We start from the raw sequence: 18056 nt of genomic DNA, 5'->3' as shown, positions 1-18056 counted from the left end.
TCCAGAAATTTTCCTTTCTCTCCTTATGCAGGTATACTTTGATCAAAACACAGGAAATACCCACTTTGCATGCTAGCTGTCAAAATAAAATGGCACAAACACAGCATCTGTCTGCATCACAGAAGGCACAGTTTGCTTCCAAAAGCATTCAATCCATAGATGAGAGGTTAATGGGGCAGTATAGAACAAATGCACTTATAGGTGATTTCAAATGTTAAAATCTTGGTATCATATTTATAGGTATGTACAGGTGCAAAACGGGATTATTACAGAATTGGAATTGCAGGATCACAGAATGGGTGAAGTTGGAGGCGACTGACTTTTTTTAACTTTAAGTTGAGCATGATCAGGTATTCCAAATATTGTGTGGAGGGTCAACTTGGGATGCAGCTTCTAAGCATCCCAAGTTTCTCAAAGATGAAATAAAATTAACAGATATATCTATGAAAATTTGGCTGTTACTGTTCTAAAATCTGTTAACTGGCAAATGCCTTCTTCTTAAAACAACAGTTCCTTCCTGAGCGAGGACTGAGTTAACTTTAGAATTATGTCTCATTGTGTTCGGAATGAATGCAGGCTCTAGGGAGAATCATGTGACAGGATTTCCATCCCCAGCACTCTGGGCAAGGAGTAGTGCCAAAGATAACAGTACTGGAGGGCTCCAAAAGAAAAAATAAAAAGGGAGAAAATAAAGATCTTGGGTTACTAAGTTTTATTGCTTCTCTTATAGCAGGTAGTGATGTGCTGCCACAGGGCTCCTGTGTTATTACAACTATCATTTATTTTAACCAGTAATGGCCTTATTTGGGTTTTACATCTAGCATTTTTATATTTGTCAAAGTCAACAGTATTCATGTAGATTAAATGCTGTTTCCCCCGTGTACTGCTCCTAAGACACCGAAAGAAACTGAATAGTGTTGTTATGGGATATTTGTCTTTGTTGGGGAATAATAGTTCTTAACAGGATTGCAGAAGTCCTGTAGAAATACCTGGTTTTGCATACAATCCCAGATTCCAGTACTGGGAACTTGTATCCTTCTTGTTCAAAAGTGAGACGAAAAATAATAGCCAAATCATGATGACTGAAAAGGTTTAGTCAAACAAATTTAGCTTGTGGTAGTCTTTGCAAACTCTTTATCAGTGTTTTCCATTGGTGTGTTGTACAGCCAACCATAACTGCTCCTTCTGTACTAAGATGATAATAGTAATGTATGAGTTCTTGGTTTATCTTTCACAAAGCTGGTAAGAATAGATACTTGTCCTGCAGTTAAATAGTATTAAATAATAGTGTTAAATAGTATTTCAACATTATCAACAAGACCTGAGCTCTTAATATTAATTAACAGAACTAATTATCTAACAGCATTTTCATGTTCATTGTTCTATTACGTAAACTGTCAAAAATGCAAGTGTATTGTGTATTTAAGAACAATTTGCTTTATTATGCTCTCTTTGTTTTTAATAAATATAACTTTTTCTTTAAAGAAAATGTTACAGTGTGAAAAGTCTCCATAAAGTGGGTTGTTTTGTATATACATATGCATTAATTACCTACACTGATTTCTTAAAGAATATTAACTGAATACTAAAGCAAGAGGGTAATTTGCATGTGCAGCTTAGAATATTTCTTACTTAGAGGCGTTGAAGCACAAACAGCACAGTTCATTTGCCCCCATCAAAATGTCTAGGTGATGTTTTATGAAAGTAGTCTATAAAGCAGGAAGAGACAGGAAATGTAGTTATAGTAAAGTATTTGGATTCTACTTCTTAGACTACAGAATATTGCTTCTAGAAGTGAGAAACAATGTCTTGGGTATTGGGTGTATTCGGTTTGTGTGACAAGGCTTTGGTAGTGGGGGGACTACAGAGGTGGCTGCCAGAAGCTTCCCCCATGTCCGACAGAGCCAGTGCCAGGCGGTTCCAAGACAGACCTGCTGCTGGCCAAGGGCAAGCCCATCAGTGTCAGTGGTAGCCTTCTGGGATAATGGATTTAAGAAGTGGGGAAAAAAGCCCTGCACAACAGCAGCTGCAGCCAGAGAGAGGAGTCAGAACGTGTGAGATACAGCTGTGCAGACACCAAGGTCACTGGAGAAGAAGGGGCAGGAGGAGCTCCAGGCACTCGAGCTGAGATTCCCCTGCAGTGGTGCTGACCATGGTGAGGCAGCTGTACCCTTGCAATCCATGAAAGTCCACAGTGGAGCAGAGATCCACCTGCTGCCCATGGAGAATCCTACACTGGAGCAGGTGGGTGCCTGAAGGAGGCTGTGACCCTGTAGGAAGCCTGGACTGGAGTAGGCTCTTGACAAGGACCTGTGGCCTCATGGAAAGAGGAGCCCACAGTGGAGTAGGTTGGCTGGCAGGACCTGCGACCCCACTGGGGAGCCACACTGGAGCAGTCTGCTCCTGAAGGACTGAACCCTATGGAAGGTATCCATGCCAGAGCAGTTTGTGATGGACTGCAGCCTGTGGGACAGACTTATGTAGCGTAAATTCATGGAGAGATGTCTCCTGTAGGAGGGATCCCATGCTGGAGCAGGGAAAGAGTGTGAGGAGTCCTCCCCCTGAGGAGGAGGGAGCGGTAGAAACAATGAATGGACAGCAGCCCCCTTTCCCCATCCCCCCATGCCACTGGAGGGAAGGAGGTAGAGAATCAGGAATAAAATTAAGCCCAGGAAAGAAGGAGGAGTGGGTGGAAGGTATTCTTAAGATTTGGGTTTACTTCTCATTAGCCTATTCTGATTTGATTGGCAATAAATTCAAATACTCTCCCCAGGTCGTGTCTGCTTTGCCTGTGACAGTAACTGGTGACTGATCTCCCTGTCCTTATCTCAACTCAGATGCCTTTCCTTATATTTTCTCTCCCCTGTCCAGCTGAGGAGTGATAGAGCAGCTTTGGTGGACACCTGGCTTCACACCATAGCTTAGTTTCTAGGATCTAGGAAATAGAAAACAGAGTCTCTGCACAGCATGTTTGGTATATTTCATAACAGACATATTTCATAACTGCACGTCAGTCTCCACATTCCACCTTTTATGCATGACTCTGAGTCCGATTTTCTGCTTTTTATACTGTAATCAGCATTGAGAATTATTTGCTATCTTTAACTCCTTAGCACTAGCTAATTTTATTCTGATATATCAAAGTAATTAATATAAACAAGAACATTTTAATGATAAGAGTATGGATGGCTTGGTAGCAACCAAATTGTAGTGGGTTCAGTTCATAAACCAGGAGGAAATGTGAGGAATGAGACAACTCTTACAAAAAAATAAAATAATTTATTAAAATGGAAAAATTGAAAAATTACAGAAATTAGAAAAATATAAAAATTTGGGATCCTAGTGGCTCAGGAGGTATGCCCCAGGAGCGCAGGGATTAAGAGATCTTCAGGCTTTAACAGCACTGGACCTCTGGTGGAAGAACTTGCAGTGCTGGGCTGACTTTTAGCTAATCCAAAAGTCAAAAGTAAAAATCATTACAGGCTCCTAGATAGGAGTCAGGCTTAAGTATCCAGCACTAGTGCCCACTACAGCTGATCTGCAGTGGTCTCAGCTCTGCTCTGAACGTTGCATCATTGTTTTATAGTGCCTTTGCTCCGCCTCAGTCCACCCATAGCCCATCCACAGCACACCCCTTTGGTCCAAAGTGATTGGTGCTTTCCTTTTGACAGATCATCTCTGTCTACCAATAGTTTGTCGTTGTCAGGGGGGTGGTAACAGCTGAAGTAAGGGTGGTAACATGCCCTCATTAAGATTCAGGTTGCTATGGAGCTTACTTGCAGAATAACAGCTATGGGGCTAAAAAAACAGCAATTGGCTGTTAGGACTGGGGTTTTGGAGTTAGTCCTGAGACTAAAGTGCAAAGCAAAAACTTAAAAACATACTAAAATACATCTAATACCTCCCAAAACATCCACGAAAGCAGACAATGAACATAGGAGAAACAACTCTTACAGTGTGCAAGTGGTTTGAAGTTTGAAAAAGGGATTTTTAACTAGGAAAATTTAAATGGGAATTTTAACTGGGACTAGTGCAAATGCACTGTTTTGAACAAGTGAGAACACTAATAATGAAGCTTGATAGTGAAAACCATAATAATAAGGCTTGATTTTTATACCTGGGTTGATGGGTTAACTTTATCATTCAATTAAAAGAGCTGCTTAACTCAAAATTAACTAATTGAGGCACTTAACATGCAAAGACCAAGCTAATAAGGTATTTCATGTATGACAGGAAACACCAATTTGAGTGTAGTGGTTTTGGTCCAAAATACTCATTACTGACTTATTTACCTTCTGTGAGATAAGAATTAGGAGAAAGCAAAGTAGGCACAAAACTTATAAGAATATAAAGAAGTTTATTAACAGACCTAAAAGAAAGGAAAAAAAGTCAGACCACAGCTTCAGAACACTCCTTGTCCCCCATCTTTCCCCCTTCTCCCATTGACAATGTAAAAAGACAACCCTTGAGATTTTCAGTCAGTTTACCACTTCCATAATGACCTTGTTCAGTTCACTTAGGGAGAGGGGTCTCTCTTGCTCATGCTATGGAGACATCTCCACAAGAAGTTCAATCATGGCTTCAGTATCACAACGAGCCGCCCATGTTGGTTCTCTGCTCACATGCGAGAGTCCCTTCCTCTGACTTGCAGCTTTCCCCACAACTGCTTTCGAGGGTCCAATCTTGAGCTACTGGGGTACCATTTTAAGGTTGAGCTGTTCAGAAACAAAGGTTCTCTTCACCCATCTCTGGGAGCATCTTCATCGCTAAGAATACAGGCCCTCCCCCTTCCCTGGGAGAAAAAGGGTCCTCATCATCTTCATCTCTAGGACTATCTCTGGGAGCATCTCTAGGAACAGAGGTCTTTCTCCTTCCGATTGGAGCAAGAGTCCTCATCACTTGCATCTCTCCCTGTTCAAACTTCTCCTCAAATTACAGCTGCTTCAGCATTTGCTTATTCCAGCACAGGTGCTTTTGCTCACAAGTACAGTTTGAACGCTCCAACCCCCCATGCCTTCATGAAATTACAATGGGTACTCTGATACATCATAGTCTATCACCACCTTAGCTTTAAAACAGAATTTCAGCTTTAAGCATCTCCTCTTTCTCCTCCCTCAGGATTTGAGCTCTTCTTTCTTTACTTAATGTCTGCAGGCTCCATCTGTTCTGGAGGAAGCTTACAGCACTAAAAGGGTTAATCTCACCCGGGCCTTGCAGCTGGAATTCACTTATCGCGGTTGGTCACATGAGCTTTGCCGGACAGCAGGGCAGCTTCAGCTGAATCTTTGGCCACACTGGAGGGGTAGGGGGGAGCCGGGCCATGCCGTCTGCACGTAACAGGGCTGTTGGGGGGCCACGGGTGGAACAGGGCCACATGGCTCCAGGGTGGCTGTGTCCCGGTCCCGCCTGAGCCAAGCAGGTCCTGGCCCGGCCCCGCTGGACTGAACGGGCCCTGCCCGGTTACCTGTCCCCCAGCCAGAAGCAAGAGAGACCTTTCCCAGGGTTTGTCCATTCTTTAATGTGGACCACAGAGCCATGTCAAGCTTTTTTAAGTGGCTTAAAAATTGTCAATATTCAACCTAGCCAGTTGATAGGTTTTGTTAGGTCATAGATGAAGCTGTAAGCACCTCTTTGCAAGAAAATCACTTCCATAGCTATGCTAACCCATGACACAAATAAAAGTTGTCTGAAATAAGAAGTCCCAGATAGAATCCTCCTTCTTTATCAAAACTGAACCTCAGAAAAAACCTAAAATCTACCTTTTTCCACTGTGTCCTATGATAGACAGGGGTAAACCCCGTGGAAATGAAATAGAGGATTATAGTGCTAGTGGGCAATCATTGAAGTAGTCCAGACAAAGTCACAGCGCACTTTCTGTACTTCCATTAAACAAAAAGTGGAAAACATCTGACATGCAGGAAAGGGTTGGTGTCCCTAGTATGCCTCAGTAGTCTAAATGTGCTGTCACAGAGGGCATCGCAGAGACAGTGGCCGTAGAGGCAGCATAGTAAATGAAAAAAAGTATCCCAAGAGGCATAATTACCACTAATACTGTACAGAAATCTGTCCTATGTGACAAAACAAAGGAAAACATGTTTTCATGAGAAAGTGTTTGTTTCTGGTATATGACTTAAATGGGTTTTGGTTTAGACAGAAAAAGAAATAATCTTATAATGGAAAAATACTCTCTACTCACAAAGTGAGTCCCCCTACAACTTTCTCTATAAGAGGGAAAATTTGTAGGCTATCACATCTCTGCTCAGAAAGATTAGCAATGTATTCATCCGACTAGCACATAAGATTTTTGCTACCATGACTGCATGTAATATCTTTAAAAGATTTGCAACTCAGAATGCATTAAGATCGTCTAAGTAATATTAGAGAAGGACTGCTGGATTCCTCTGAGTGGTGGAGTTCCACCTACCTGGCAGAAAATCATCATCAATCATTTCCACTCCATCTGTGAACATTTTCCTTCTCAGAATTGCAAAATGTTTCTATAAATGGCCTTAGTAGGAAAGTTACATTGATAGCATGGTGATCCCTTAGTGTATTTAGTCGAAAACACTTAGGATGACTCAAGAAGCACGAGATCTGACCTTGAACAAATCTTCAGGGCTAAGCTCCATGATCAAGTTACTGAGCCTTAGCAGAGGTGTGATAATATTTGAAGTTCCCTGTATTAACTCAGGCCAAATTTGAGGGTATTCCACTCTCTATATCTCATAAGCATATTCAAGAGCAGTGTAAAGTTTCCCACCTCAGCTTAAGTGCAAAAACATGACAATAAGTGTCATGGAGGAATGTCTATAGCTGTCAATTAGTAGATAGCATGCATAATTGCTTTTTCTTTTGCATATTCTTGCCAATAAATAACCATGATTAAGGGGGGCAGGCAGACACCTCATGTATCAGAACATTTTCGTGATTTGCTTCTCAGATCATAAAATTGCCAGGATAGCCTTTTGACACTCCAGATAAAACTCTGAAATGCTGACAGCAAGGCATGGCATTTTTACTCATTATTCCCATAGGGAATGTGTAACAGACCACACTCAGATTCTCTGTACTCTTTCTGAATGTTGCACTTTGTATCATTGCTGTGCTTCACCTTGATGATCTTCATTTCCCATTCACAGATTTTTCTCTGGACTTCTTCCCTGCTTTCACCGACGTCATCCCAGCTTTGGGTCTTTCTGACCATGTCTGCTGTCAAAGTTGTATACCTGAATCATTTACACTTTGTGCACATTTTCTATTAATTGTCTTCTCTCTACTTCACCCATAGAACTTTCCTAGGTCCCATACATACTCTGTTTATGAAGTTACCTTTTTTTCTTATGGATTCTCCATGTAAAGTATCCCTTTTTGCCTGTTCTGTGGTAAGTTAGAAATTCTTATAACAATTTCCTTTTTTCTGCCTTTGTTTTCCTATCCTTTCAACATAGATGTTGACTTACAATTTCATAAAAACATGCATAGTTTATTTTTCTGTTGTCTTGATAAGCATTCCTAGGCATAAAGGGAGCTTTTTATCTAAATATGCTTCTGCCACAAAGAGTTTATTTGCTTTCCTTACTTTTTTTGTATTGTTGTTTTCTCAGAAAAGAACAACTTTGGCAGGAAGCAAGATAGCATGTGTTGAAGGCTGGAATGAGCAAAGAATTTGGACCCTCAGGGAAGCTTTGCATTCATTTTGCAGTGAGGTCTGCTGGTTAGCTGGCCTGTCTTTAGTGTATGCTGTGTGTATCGTCCTTGCACACAAAGAACAAACAGGATTTCTGTCAAAATGGCTTAGCTCAAGTTAAGATAACAACAAACAAGGGAAGAACAAAAGTTAGATATCCACAAGGGAGATAGTGTTTGTGTGTCTTCACTGATAATCTAATTAAATTGGAAGCAAAATTGCAAGTTTCCACCACTTTTTAGAAAATCAAAGCTGTAGCAACACAAGAAATAAGTGTCTCAGTTCAGAGTTAGATACTGCATACTAATTAGATTTTTTTCATAACTGACAGCCACAGCTTCAAGGCTTTAAAGAGAGACTGACTTTTATTTACTACTCAGAAGTAACAGGTCTGGTCCCGTATGTGGCATCTGACTACCTTCTTTGGCATACAGGAAATAAGCGTTAGCTAACTAAGCACTTGTGAGGTGGATCAAGGCAGAGCTCAGAGGGTCATGATCAGAGGAGTAGAACCCAGTTGGAGGCCTGCAGTCAGTGGCATTCCCCAGGGATCAATACTGGGTCCAGTCTTACTCAGCTTGTTTATCAATGACCTGGACGAAGGGATAGAAGGTACCCTCAGCAAGTTTGATGATGATACAAAACCAGGGGAGTGGCTGATACACCTGAAGGCTCTGCTGCCATTCAGTGGGACCTTGACAGGCTGGAGAGTTGGGTGGATAGCAACCTAATGAAGCTCAACAAGGGCAAGTGCAGGGTCCTGCACCTGGAGAGGAATAACTTCAAGTAGCAGCACAGTTTGGGGGCTGACCTACTGGAGAGCAGCTCTGCAGAGAAGGACCTGGGAGTCCTGGTGGGTGACAAGTTGACCATGAGCTGGCAGTGTGTCCTTGCACCCAAGAGAGCCAATGGGATCCTGGGGCGCACTGGGAAGAGTGTGGCCAGCAGACTGAGGAAGGTGATCCTGCCCCTCTACTTGGCCCTAGTGAGGCCACATCTGGAGCGCTGTGTCAGTTCTGGGCTCCTCAGTACAAGAAAGACAAGGAGGTACTGGAGAGGGTGCAGCAGAGGCCTAAAGATGATGAGGGGTCTGGAGCATTTCTCTTACGAGGAGAGACTGTGGGGGCTGGGCCTGTTCAGTCTGGAGAAGGGAAGACTGAGAGGGGACCTCACCAATACATCTAAACATCTCATAGCGGGGCATCAAGAGGAGGGTGCCAGACTCTTTTCAGTGGTGCCCAGTGACAGGACGAGGAGCAAATGGCCATAAACTAAAACACAGTAAGTTCTACCTCAACATGAGGAAGAACTTCTTTACATTGAGGGTGACAGAGAGCTGGAACAGGCTGTGCAAGGTGGTCATGGAGTCTCCGTCTCTGAAGACATTTAAATCTCACCTGAACAAGTTCCTGTGTTACCTGCTCTAGGCGACCCTGCCTTGGAAAGGGGACTTGGATTAGATGATTTCCAGAGGTCCCTTCCAGTTCTAACAATTTGTGATGCTGTGATTTTATTAACTTAATTTTTGGGCCTTGAAGTGTCTGAGTAAGCAGCTCCACTCTTAAGGACACCATTTTCCACACACTAGCTTTGGAGCATGCAACAGCAATTACACCCAGTTTGGTACTGGTAACTTTTAGCACTCTGGTTAGTGGACATTACATATTCATGATCTGTTCTCATTTAAGAATTTAAAGTCTATTTCTATTTCAAGAACTAGAAATGCTTAAGTAAGATAGTTATTTATTACCTATTAGTTATTAATAGCTATAATTATTAGTAGCAATTAGTTATTAATAGTAAACATTTTTATGATTTTTTTCAGTTTCTATTTGAGGATGTTTACCGCTTTTTAGTTATTTTTATGTAATTTGATATACTTTTGAGTATATAAATCAGCCATTATTTCTTTAATTCTAAATTATTTGTTGGTAAAAAGAACACATTCAAATTCATTAAAAATTAAATGTAGTGTAGGTATATTAAGAGCTAAAGTTTTTCTACTTACAATTGTAAGTTTTCCTTTATTTTAAAACAAGGAAATAATTTTTCTGGGCATTTCAGTTTTCAGACAACCTTCATTTTTGTGAAAATACATTTTACCCCTAACTGAAATAGTGAAGCTGATATGTCAAATTCTTGTCTTCTCATGCAGTTGCTGGATATTGCACAGTTAAACTTTTAAAATATTTCAGGACATGACAGCATGAACTTCTATTTTGGAAAAAGTACTTTTTGTAAATGGTGGTCAAGTCAATGACGCTTCCTTTTGAAGGGAATTCTACAAGGTTAATATACAGTATTGATTCTAATCTAAAAGACTGAAGTTGCATAGTAAAAGCAAAGGCAGTGGGAAACCTTTGTATGAATTTGGGAAATGTTGAAAAAAGTCGGTCAGTGGTGGTGGGAAAATCTCTTTGGCTTGAACAAAAATTCTACCTTCAATAAAAGCTGGAACTTTCACTGTTGATCTCTGAATCCAGTTTGCCCTTGGCCAAAAGCTGAGCTCTCACGTTCTCTCTATTCTTTCTCCTGGCCCTTGAGCCAGATCTGGTAATGGTGATGGTTGTGAAAAGCTGCTGCAGTATTTCAAGAATTAAAAAATTGCAAGTATTTGTGGGACTGTTTATCTAGTGCTGTCACTTGTCTGTCCAGTTTTATCATTCTGTAACAATATATGAAAATAATGCACTTTCCTATTTCAGTCAAAGCACTTCATACATATTAATACCCTGAACCCTTAAATATTTTAAAGCATAGGTTAATGACTTCCCTGTTTTAAAGTTGAAAAACACAGAAATAGATCAGCATTTTCAAGCACCCGCAGACTGTAAGTATCTCATAAAAAAGTTGAAGTATACAAAATCAGTGACTTTTTTTTTAACAGTGAAGGTCATGCTGAGTAGGACTGTATTGCTTAACTGTGACAGTACCAGGAAAAAAGAGGCCCAGACCTTTGTCCTGCCTTTTCTTGAAAGTGATTTTAGGGCATGTAAAAGTTATGAAAATGCTATTCAACTGGCAGCTGATCAACCATGTGTGCTTTGAACACAGATAAATTTGACTTTACCCACAGTTACTTCGCATTAGCATTAGCATTATTACAATTATTATTACATTATTATTACAACGCATTAGCAAGGCTAAACCTGAAATTGTAGCTTTATAGGGACAGTTATCTGGCATCTATAAGGACCGTAGAGAAAACATCTTTTTGTTCTACTGACTTTGTTTGGACTATAAATAGAACAAGACAAGAAGTCTTGTTTCAGCTCATGGGCTTCTCTGTTCCTGTTGGCCGGACATGTAAAGGTCCTCTGCTTTTTTGGCAAAACCCTTAAGCTTGGGAGAGTACCCTTTCCCTGTCCCCATCTTCATCATACTTAGGAGTACTTCTATTTTAGTCTATGTTTCCTTGTTCTAGGACTGAAACTAACCCTAATGAGGCTACTGATCTTGGTTTGTGAATAGAATAGAATAGAATAGAATAGAATAGAATAGAACAGAATAGAATAGAATAGAATAGAAAATACACAAGACTAGACTGGACTAGACTAGACTAGAAGGTCTAAACTCAGATTTTCACCTGAGTAAAGGAGTAATCTTCTGAGGTGATGAACAGGAAAACTTCACTATGGCAAAGGGATTCATCCCCTTAGGAGACAGATTATTAATAAGAAGTTTAAATAGAAGAAAGAAAGTTTTATGCTAACAATTTCTGCTGCACACCTGGTTCAGATGTGCCAGGTAACTGCTTCATTCTTTGGGGCATTAAGTCCTATTAAACTTCAAGTTGAGTTAGGGGAATTCAGCGCTTTAAAAAATGATGCCCATAATTCTCCTTCACCTCCAATTTTGAGCAGCTGTGTGCATACCATCCATCATTAGCCAGGGAAGCCCTCATGGGGAGGCTGGTGGCAATGGCTTTCCAACACTGGTGTGACATGTCCACCACGGCTGAGGCTAGGAAGCAAGGCAGCATCCTGTGCAGTGGGTGAGGTGCCAGGGCAGTGCCACAGCCTGCACCAGTGCCTCCAGCCAGGGATAGACCCTACTCTGGTCAGCAGTGCTGGTGGCTGGGATTTGTGTGGTGAAAACAGGCAGCTAAGTCCTGAATGTTAATCATGCCCCATTGCCTGCTTCCTTGTTTTTATCCCTGTAGGATTTTTTATCCTCTGAAACCAACAAAAAGATCATATTTTCCTTCAATTTCTGAAACCCCATCCTTTTTCCCAGACTTTCCATTTCACGCCATTTGAATTTTATTAAGATCTCTTTACACAAGAGCAGAGTACTGGCTATATGATGCCCTGAGGGATCTGAAAGGCTGTTGCCATAATGTCACAAAACTCTGGGGACATTTTATTTCCACCAGAAGCTCTTTGGAGGACTGTGGCTAAGGATATAACACATCTTAAATGTTTACAGCAGGGATCTTGATCTCCACTGGAATCTAATACAAAAGCTTTCTTTTTTTAATCTCTTAATTAGCACATCACATTAACACGGTTTAAATAATACCTATCTATTAAGTGGATTGTATTTTATATATGTTTTGCAATGAAGAAAGCTGGTACTATTCCAGAATTATGGATAATATTGTTAATCATATATTCTTAAGACTATGAATTTATTTTCAATACCTCAATTGATTACTACGAAGTATTTTCACCAGGTATTTTCCAGAAGCACCTCTGTTTACTGCTTCCAATACTTCCTGTTCTTCCCAAACACAGACATGCATAAGCTCTTTGTAGGAGGCTCACAGTAGCGTGTCTCCTCCAGTGAACAGGAAAAGATTTTTTAAGTGTTAATAAGGTTTTATTTTCACTGGTCAACCTCGAAATCAAAAACATCTTCTGAATGCTCAGTAGTCCCTTATATAGCACAACAGTCCTGTTTAGATGACTTTTAAAATGAAATTGTTTGGGAAGCCATATTCTAATTTGACAAAAAGATAAGTCTTGCATAGTATTGTATTTTCAAAAAGCTGCAGTATAACACTGTGTGTGTGCATGCATAGAATATAGTAGTAGATATATTTAAATTATTATTTAAGTAAAATAGTATAGATATGTTCATTTGATGGGAAATTTTTTTGTAAAATTTAATTCATGAATAATCATACAGAATCTGGGATGCAAATTCTAAAGATAATGATATTTAAAAACCCATTTGAATGTTAAACTATTTGGGACACATTTTTCTAAAATTTTTTTAATTCTGTATGTTTTTGGCTTTCTGGGATCATGCTGAAGATACTGGGATATTAACAAAATTTGATTTCCTTAAAAATAATGTGAACATCCAAAATATTAAAGGAGCATGGTATTTTAAGGCAAATCAAAATCTCTCTATTGTTGATGCATGTTATGCATCAGTGACTCAAGTCAAAAACTTTCTGTCACCGATAACTGAAAATCTATACAGGAGGTATCAGACCAAATAAAAAGGATTTTTGAAATTCTGTTTCTAAAACTGCAAGAAATCTATAAAAAATACATAAATCAGATACTGATGATATAATGGAACTACTAATATAAATACATTGAATTGCACCACTGTTTAACAGCATGTACATCCTCCAAGTAATGGTCACACAGCAATCTAAGATTGTTTCCTACTCCTATTTCCTGTGTTTCCCAGACCTTTATGTCGTATTTACTATGTACCACTCTTCTTCCTCAGAACAATGCCTCACTGATATCACAGATAAGGATAACAGCAGCGGCTCTCTCAAAAGAAGAAAGCAAATTTTATTTCTGGAGGTTTTTTCATTATTTAATCTTCTTTTACAACAGAAACTGTTCCTATTCTCAAATAGACTGAATGGCTTTTCTAATTATCAGGATAGCTTTGGATGCTGCCTCACAAAAACGTACTGACAGAGGTAGTAATAATTTAACCCTTTTAATGCTGTCTTTCAATACTTCTCTGTAGTGATTAACCATAATAGCATTTTTAATTGCTCAATGTTCTCTTAAAATGTCAGATTTTCAAAGTCACGATGTACTACATATTTCTGGAATCAACTGGTTAAAAGACTTAAATTTAGCTCCCACTTACTGGTGCAGACATTAGGAAAAAATGGCAGAAATAACTGACTCTGTTACCTCAAGTTCTTATTCCATGGTAAAGCTTATTTTTAACTATCCAGATGTTGATTAAAACTGAATTTAAAAAATATGTTAATGAAGTTCTGCCCATCTCTTGGAATATGTCTCTGTCTGATGGTAAAAATAACTGCAGATGTTTGGAATTTCAGAGTTTAACTACATCTCTAAAGTTGGCATTTGCTACTGTAAGGTATGCACTTCTTATAATAGTTAGATAAAATTACACAGTACTTTTTTTTTTTCTTTCCATTCTGCTTAAATGTCTCTGCAGGATGTGTGACACAGGAGAAGGGCTGTTCACCTTTCAAACACGAGAAGGAGAAATGATATATCAGAAGGTCCATTCCGCAACACTGGCAATAGCAGAGCAACATGAAAGATTAATGATGGAAATGGAGCAGAAGGCAAGGGTAAGGTCCTTTCACCAAAAGTATTTAAACTTATAAAAATTAGTAAAAAACCAAATTTGGTGGATCCAACTGTAACAACGGTATCAGCTGTGTGACTAAGACAAAACAGACTCAGATTTATGTATTTTCATGGTCAGGGATCCTCAGTGCATGCTGCAGAATGATCTTTTGTAGGGGACTTTTTGGAATGGTGGATACCATTAGACATGAGATCCATGGTCACCTTCTCTGAAATTCTGGCTCTGTTACTCAGAGATTAAACCTTTAGCTTTTGTGTTGACTACTGATGAATGAGTTTTAATTGCTCCTCATGGCCTCACAGGTGGAAAAAAAACTCCAGTATAAACGCTTCTAGACGACATGTTCTGTTTTTCTTAACCCCTGAAAGAAATTACTTTTTTTACAATATAAGTAGCAATGCAATACCAGTTCAAAAAGAACTATTTTAATATTTTTAGTTCAGAATTTCCAGTTTGCACAAGCTGTGTTTAAGTGACTACTATTGAAAGATTTGGAGTTCTTTTAAGACAGCAAGTAAAATGTTTACCCTGCATGCTTAGAAGTAGAGATGGTCTTTAATGATTGTTCTGGAAAGCTGACTTGCAGATCAGGGAACCTAGTCTACATGCTTTTCTTCTGAGAGGACCATGATTCTCTGCATATCTTCTTCCCTAGACAGAGATTTTAGGTTAACTGTGGCATTTCCTTCCTTTCTTCATCCATACTGTACGTGCCTACAGTCATGTAAACATGACTTACATGAATCTATTCCCCATGCTCCACCAGTGTCAAAATATCTTTCTCGCTCTCCTGAGACAAAGGCTCTTGCAAGGAGCAACCTGAGACCCCAATATTCAACTGTTCTTAATTACTCCTCAGATATTGGAGAATCAGACAATGTTAAGGGATGGAACTGAACCTTAAAAATCATCTAGTTCCAATGTCTCCTGTCTCTCTCTGTGGACAGAGACACAATTTTCCTTATTCACTGAAAAATAAACTAGAAAAAGACTTAGATTTCCATGTCAAAAGTGTGCTGTGTTGAATGTTCCTCTCAGACTCTGCATGTCCTTTATGAGAATCTGAATTGGGAAGCCATTAAAATGGCCCTTTTTTTGTGGTTTATGAAAAAAAGGAAGATGGATTTTTCCATAAAACTTCACAAAGTAGGAACCTTTGCATAATAGTTGAGCTGCACAAACTTTGCAGAGGAAATGCAGGAAGAGGAGAGTTTGCAATAAAGATTAATAAGGAGCAATTGCTGGAAAGTCCAACACGAGGTAGAATAAATGGAAGTCTATGTACAGTAGAACTGCTGGCAAAATCAACTGCATTCTGCTGGGCAAAAAGTGGTTGAATAATAGGAAAAAAACAGGAAAAAAGCATCATTGTTTTATAATGTGCTTGCTTTTAAAGTGTCTACACCAGTAACAGAAATTAGAACATTTTCCTGCTGCTGTAATAAATGCTCAGACCAGGATCATACAGGATTTTCCTTTTACAGAACCATCACTTTCAGCTCTTCCACCTGTCAATTAGCAAGCTTTGCTGCTTTGCAAAGCCACTTCCATTCTGCCATCAGATGACTTCCTTGAAACCACATTTATGAAGGCTGTGGCCATATGGTCTGTAATATCAAACTCTGAGCGAGAGCAGGCTGAGAAATAGAAATGACTCATCAGCCACGCCGTGTATGATGTGATGTACTTGTCTCCTGGATGAGGCTGCGCTCTGATCTGCACAAGGAGATCAGTAGAGGCCCCCATAGGCTGCTGTGGGCTGTGTAAAAGAGGCTGAAAAACCTGTTGATTTTATGGTTCGACTAATAAACTAATGTTAGTATGGATTTCGAAACTCTGCTGCTCCGAGCTGGTGGGATGCTGAACATGTGTCATCTGCGACATCTGAGTTTTATTCATATTAGAAACAAAATCTAAAGATATCAAATAGACAAAGTACATATTATATAGCATTTCTCAAATATAATTGTATCTAATTCCAACAGTTTCACCAAGTACCTATATGTATTTTTTCCATAAGATTGGACATTTAAATACAAGCAAAAGAATATCTTAAATCAGGGATTTGGAGGCCATAAATGTCTTTCAGGTCTTCTCAAAGCTTGACATTTGATTTTTTTATCTATAGATCTATAGTTGGGGGCTTTTGCTGTTTCCTGACCCTTTCTGTAATGAACAGCTCAAGTTTAACAGTGTTGAATTAAATCTTTTATAAATATATATATATATGGATGAAAATGAAAGAATTTCTTAAAAGTAAAGAAAGATGAATGCTATATCCATTATTATTATATGAATGCTATATCCATTATATATTATGTGAATTGCTATATCCATAATCTATAAGAAAAAGATATGCAACAGTAATCATTACTTCTTCCTTCCAATCATTAGAAGTCATTTATTAGAAAGGATTCTTGTGAATATTTTTGTTCTATTATAAATGTTAACATATTTTAAGTAATGAATACACTGAAGTTTTATTTAGTTTTTACCAGATTATAATAGGTTAGAATCTAGTATAAGAAGTGAATACAGCTTATAAAACAAATTAAAGTGAATTTTTCTACCAGAGCAACCTTGATGAACTATACAGATTATGATTACCTTTCATAGTAAAGATACAAAGTACATCATCTCGATAATACAAAAATAGCAAAAAAAACTAAGTACAAAACACACCAAAAAAAAGAAGCCAGAAACAAATTCTGGCAAAAGAAAAAAGATAAAATTAGTTACTTCTGCCAGAGACTTGTCAGATAAAAGTATTGCAGAGAGCCACAGGCCACGTTTACTCCATTTATGGAAGTACCTGCACACAAAAATTCTTTTCCAGAATGCTGAACAATAAATTCATTTTTATGCTAAAAAATCTTTTGCTCAGGCCAGGTAACATGTTGGGTAACTATGTTAATAAGAGAGAGACATGAGAAGGAAACTAATTCTTCCCATTGCCTTTGAAAGTGCAGGGACTGGAAGCAAAAATGTTCTGTGGTAGCTTGTACAGTACCAAATCTGTCTCTTGGACACCTCAAGCAGAAGCCCAGTCAGTTTAAGAAGGCAATCATGTGCACACTTTCATCTTCTGCCTATTTTCCTTTTGAATTGTAACACTGGGAGAAAGACCTGAAATGTGAGATCAGTAGTCACTGGCATAGGTGTGGATTTGAGCTGGTTATTGGTTTTACTGAGATCAAAGCAGACTGGATTTTATTTAAAAAACTCAGCAAAGTGGACACTGTTCTAATTTAGCTCAAGTGGTTTTCTTGATTGAATTTGAAATGTTGCGTTGGCAGAGTGATAGTGTTTTATGCTTGCTTTGTTTGGGACAATAACAAGTTTGGGACACTGCTAGTACTTAAATTGAAATTCTGTTCAGGGAAATTGTTACCTGTATATTCACTTTTTTCAGTCTTTGCTTTTTTGATGGATCACTGTAATAGCGATGATAATTCTGTTTTGTAGTTGTTTTGTGGGAGAGAGGGCAATATTGCAGTGGTCTTTAGTGCTTTTAGTTTCAAGATAACAAATTAAAAAGAACAATGACAGTCTTTCTATTTACATGCTTTTATTTTGTGTGTAATCCACATGAGAGTGTCAGCAACTTTCCTTTTTTCACCTGAACAAACCTCTTGGTTTTTCCTCTCTCCCTCCCCCTCTCTGCCCTCTGACCCTTTGTTTGTTTGTTTGTTTTTTCCTGTGTAGTATTTAGAAGTCTGGTTGGATTATTAATCTTGAAATTACTGTGCAAAAAAAAAAGTATTAGCCTCAGGAATGGCCTGTATCCCCCCACTGGCTGTAGCCTGATGCTGAGCATGGAAGA

General features: G+C 38.9%; 1 protein-coding gene across 2 annotated transcripts in view; it reads left to right on the top strand.

Moving 5' to 3' along the window:
* Nucleotides 1-18056, top strand: part of DOK6 (docking protein 6) — a 254684-nt gene that overhangs the window by 177565 nt on the left and 59063 nt on the right. For both annotated transcript variants that reach the window (XM_069005925.1, XM_069005927.1), the window contains exon 6: nt 14075-14213. In XM_069005925.1, the coding sequence (XP_068862026.1) occupies nt 14075-14213 (139 nt within the window). The remainder of the gene's footprint in view (nt 1-14074; nt 14214-18056) is intronic.

The sequence above is a fragment of the Aphelocoma coerulescens genome, chromosome 2, assembly GCF_041296385.1.
Source record: "Aphelocoma coerulescens isolate FSJ_1873_10779 chromosome 2, UR_Acoe_1.0, whole genome shotgun sequence".
NCBI lineage: Eukaryota > Metazoa > Chordata > Aves > Passeriformes > Corvidae > Aphelocoma > Aphelocoma coerulescens.
Note: the sequence above shows the minus strand (reverse complement) of the source record. Positions and strands in the feature narration are given on the sequence as shown.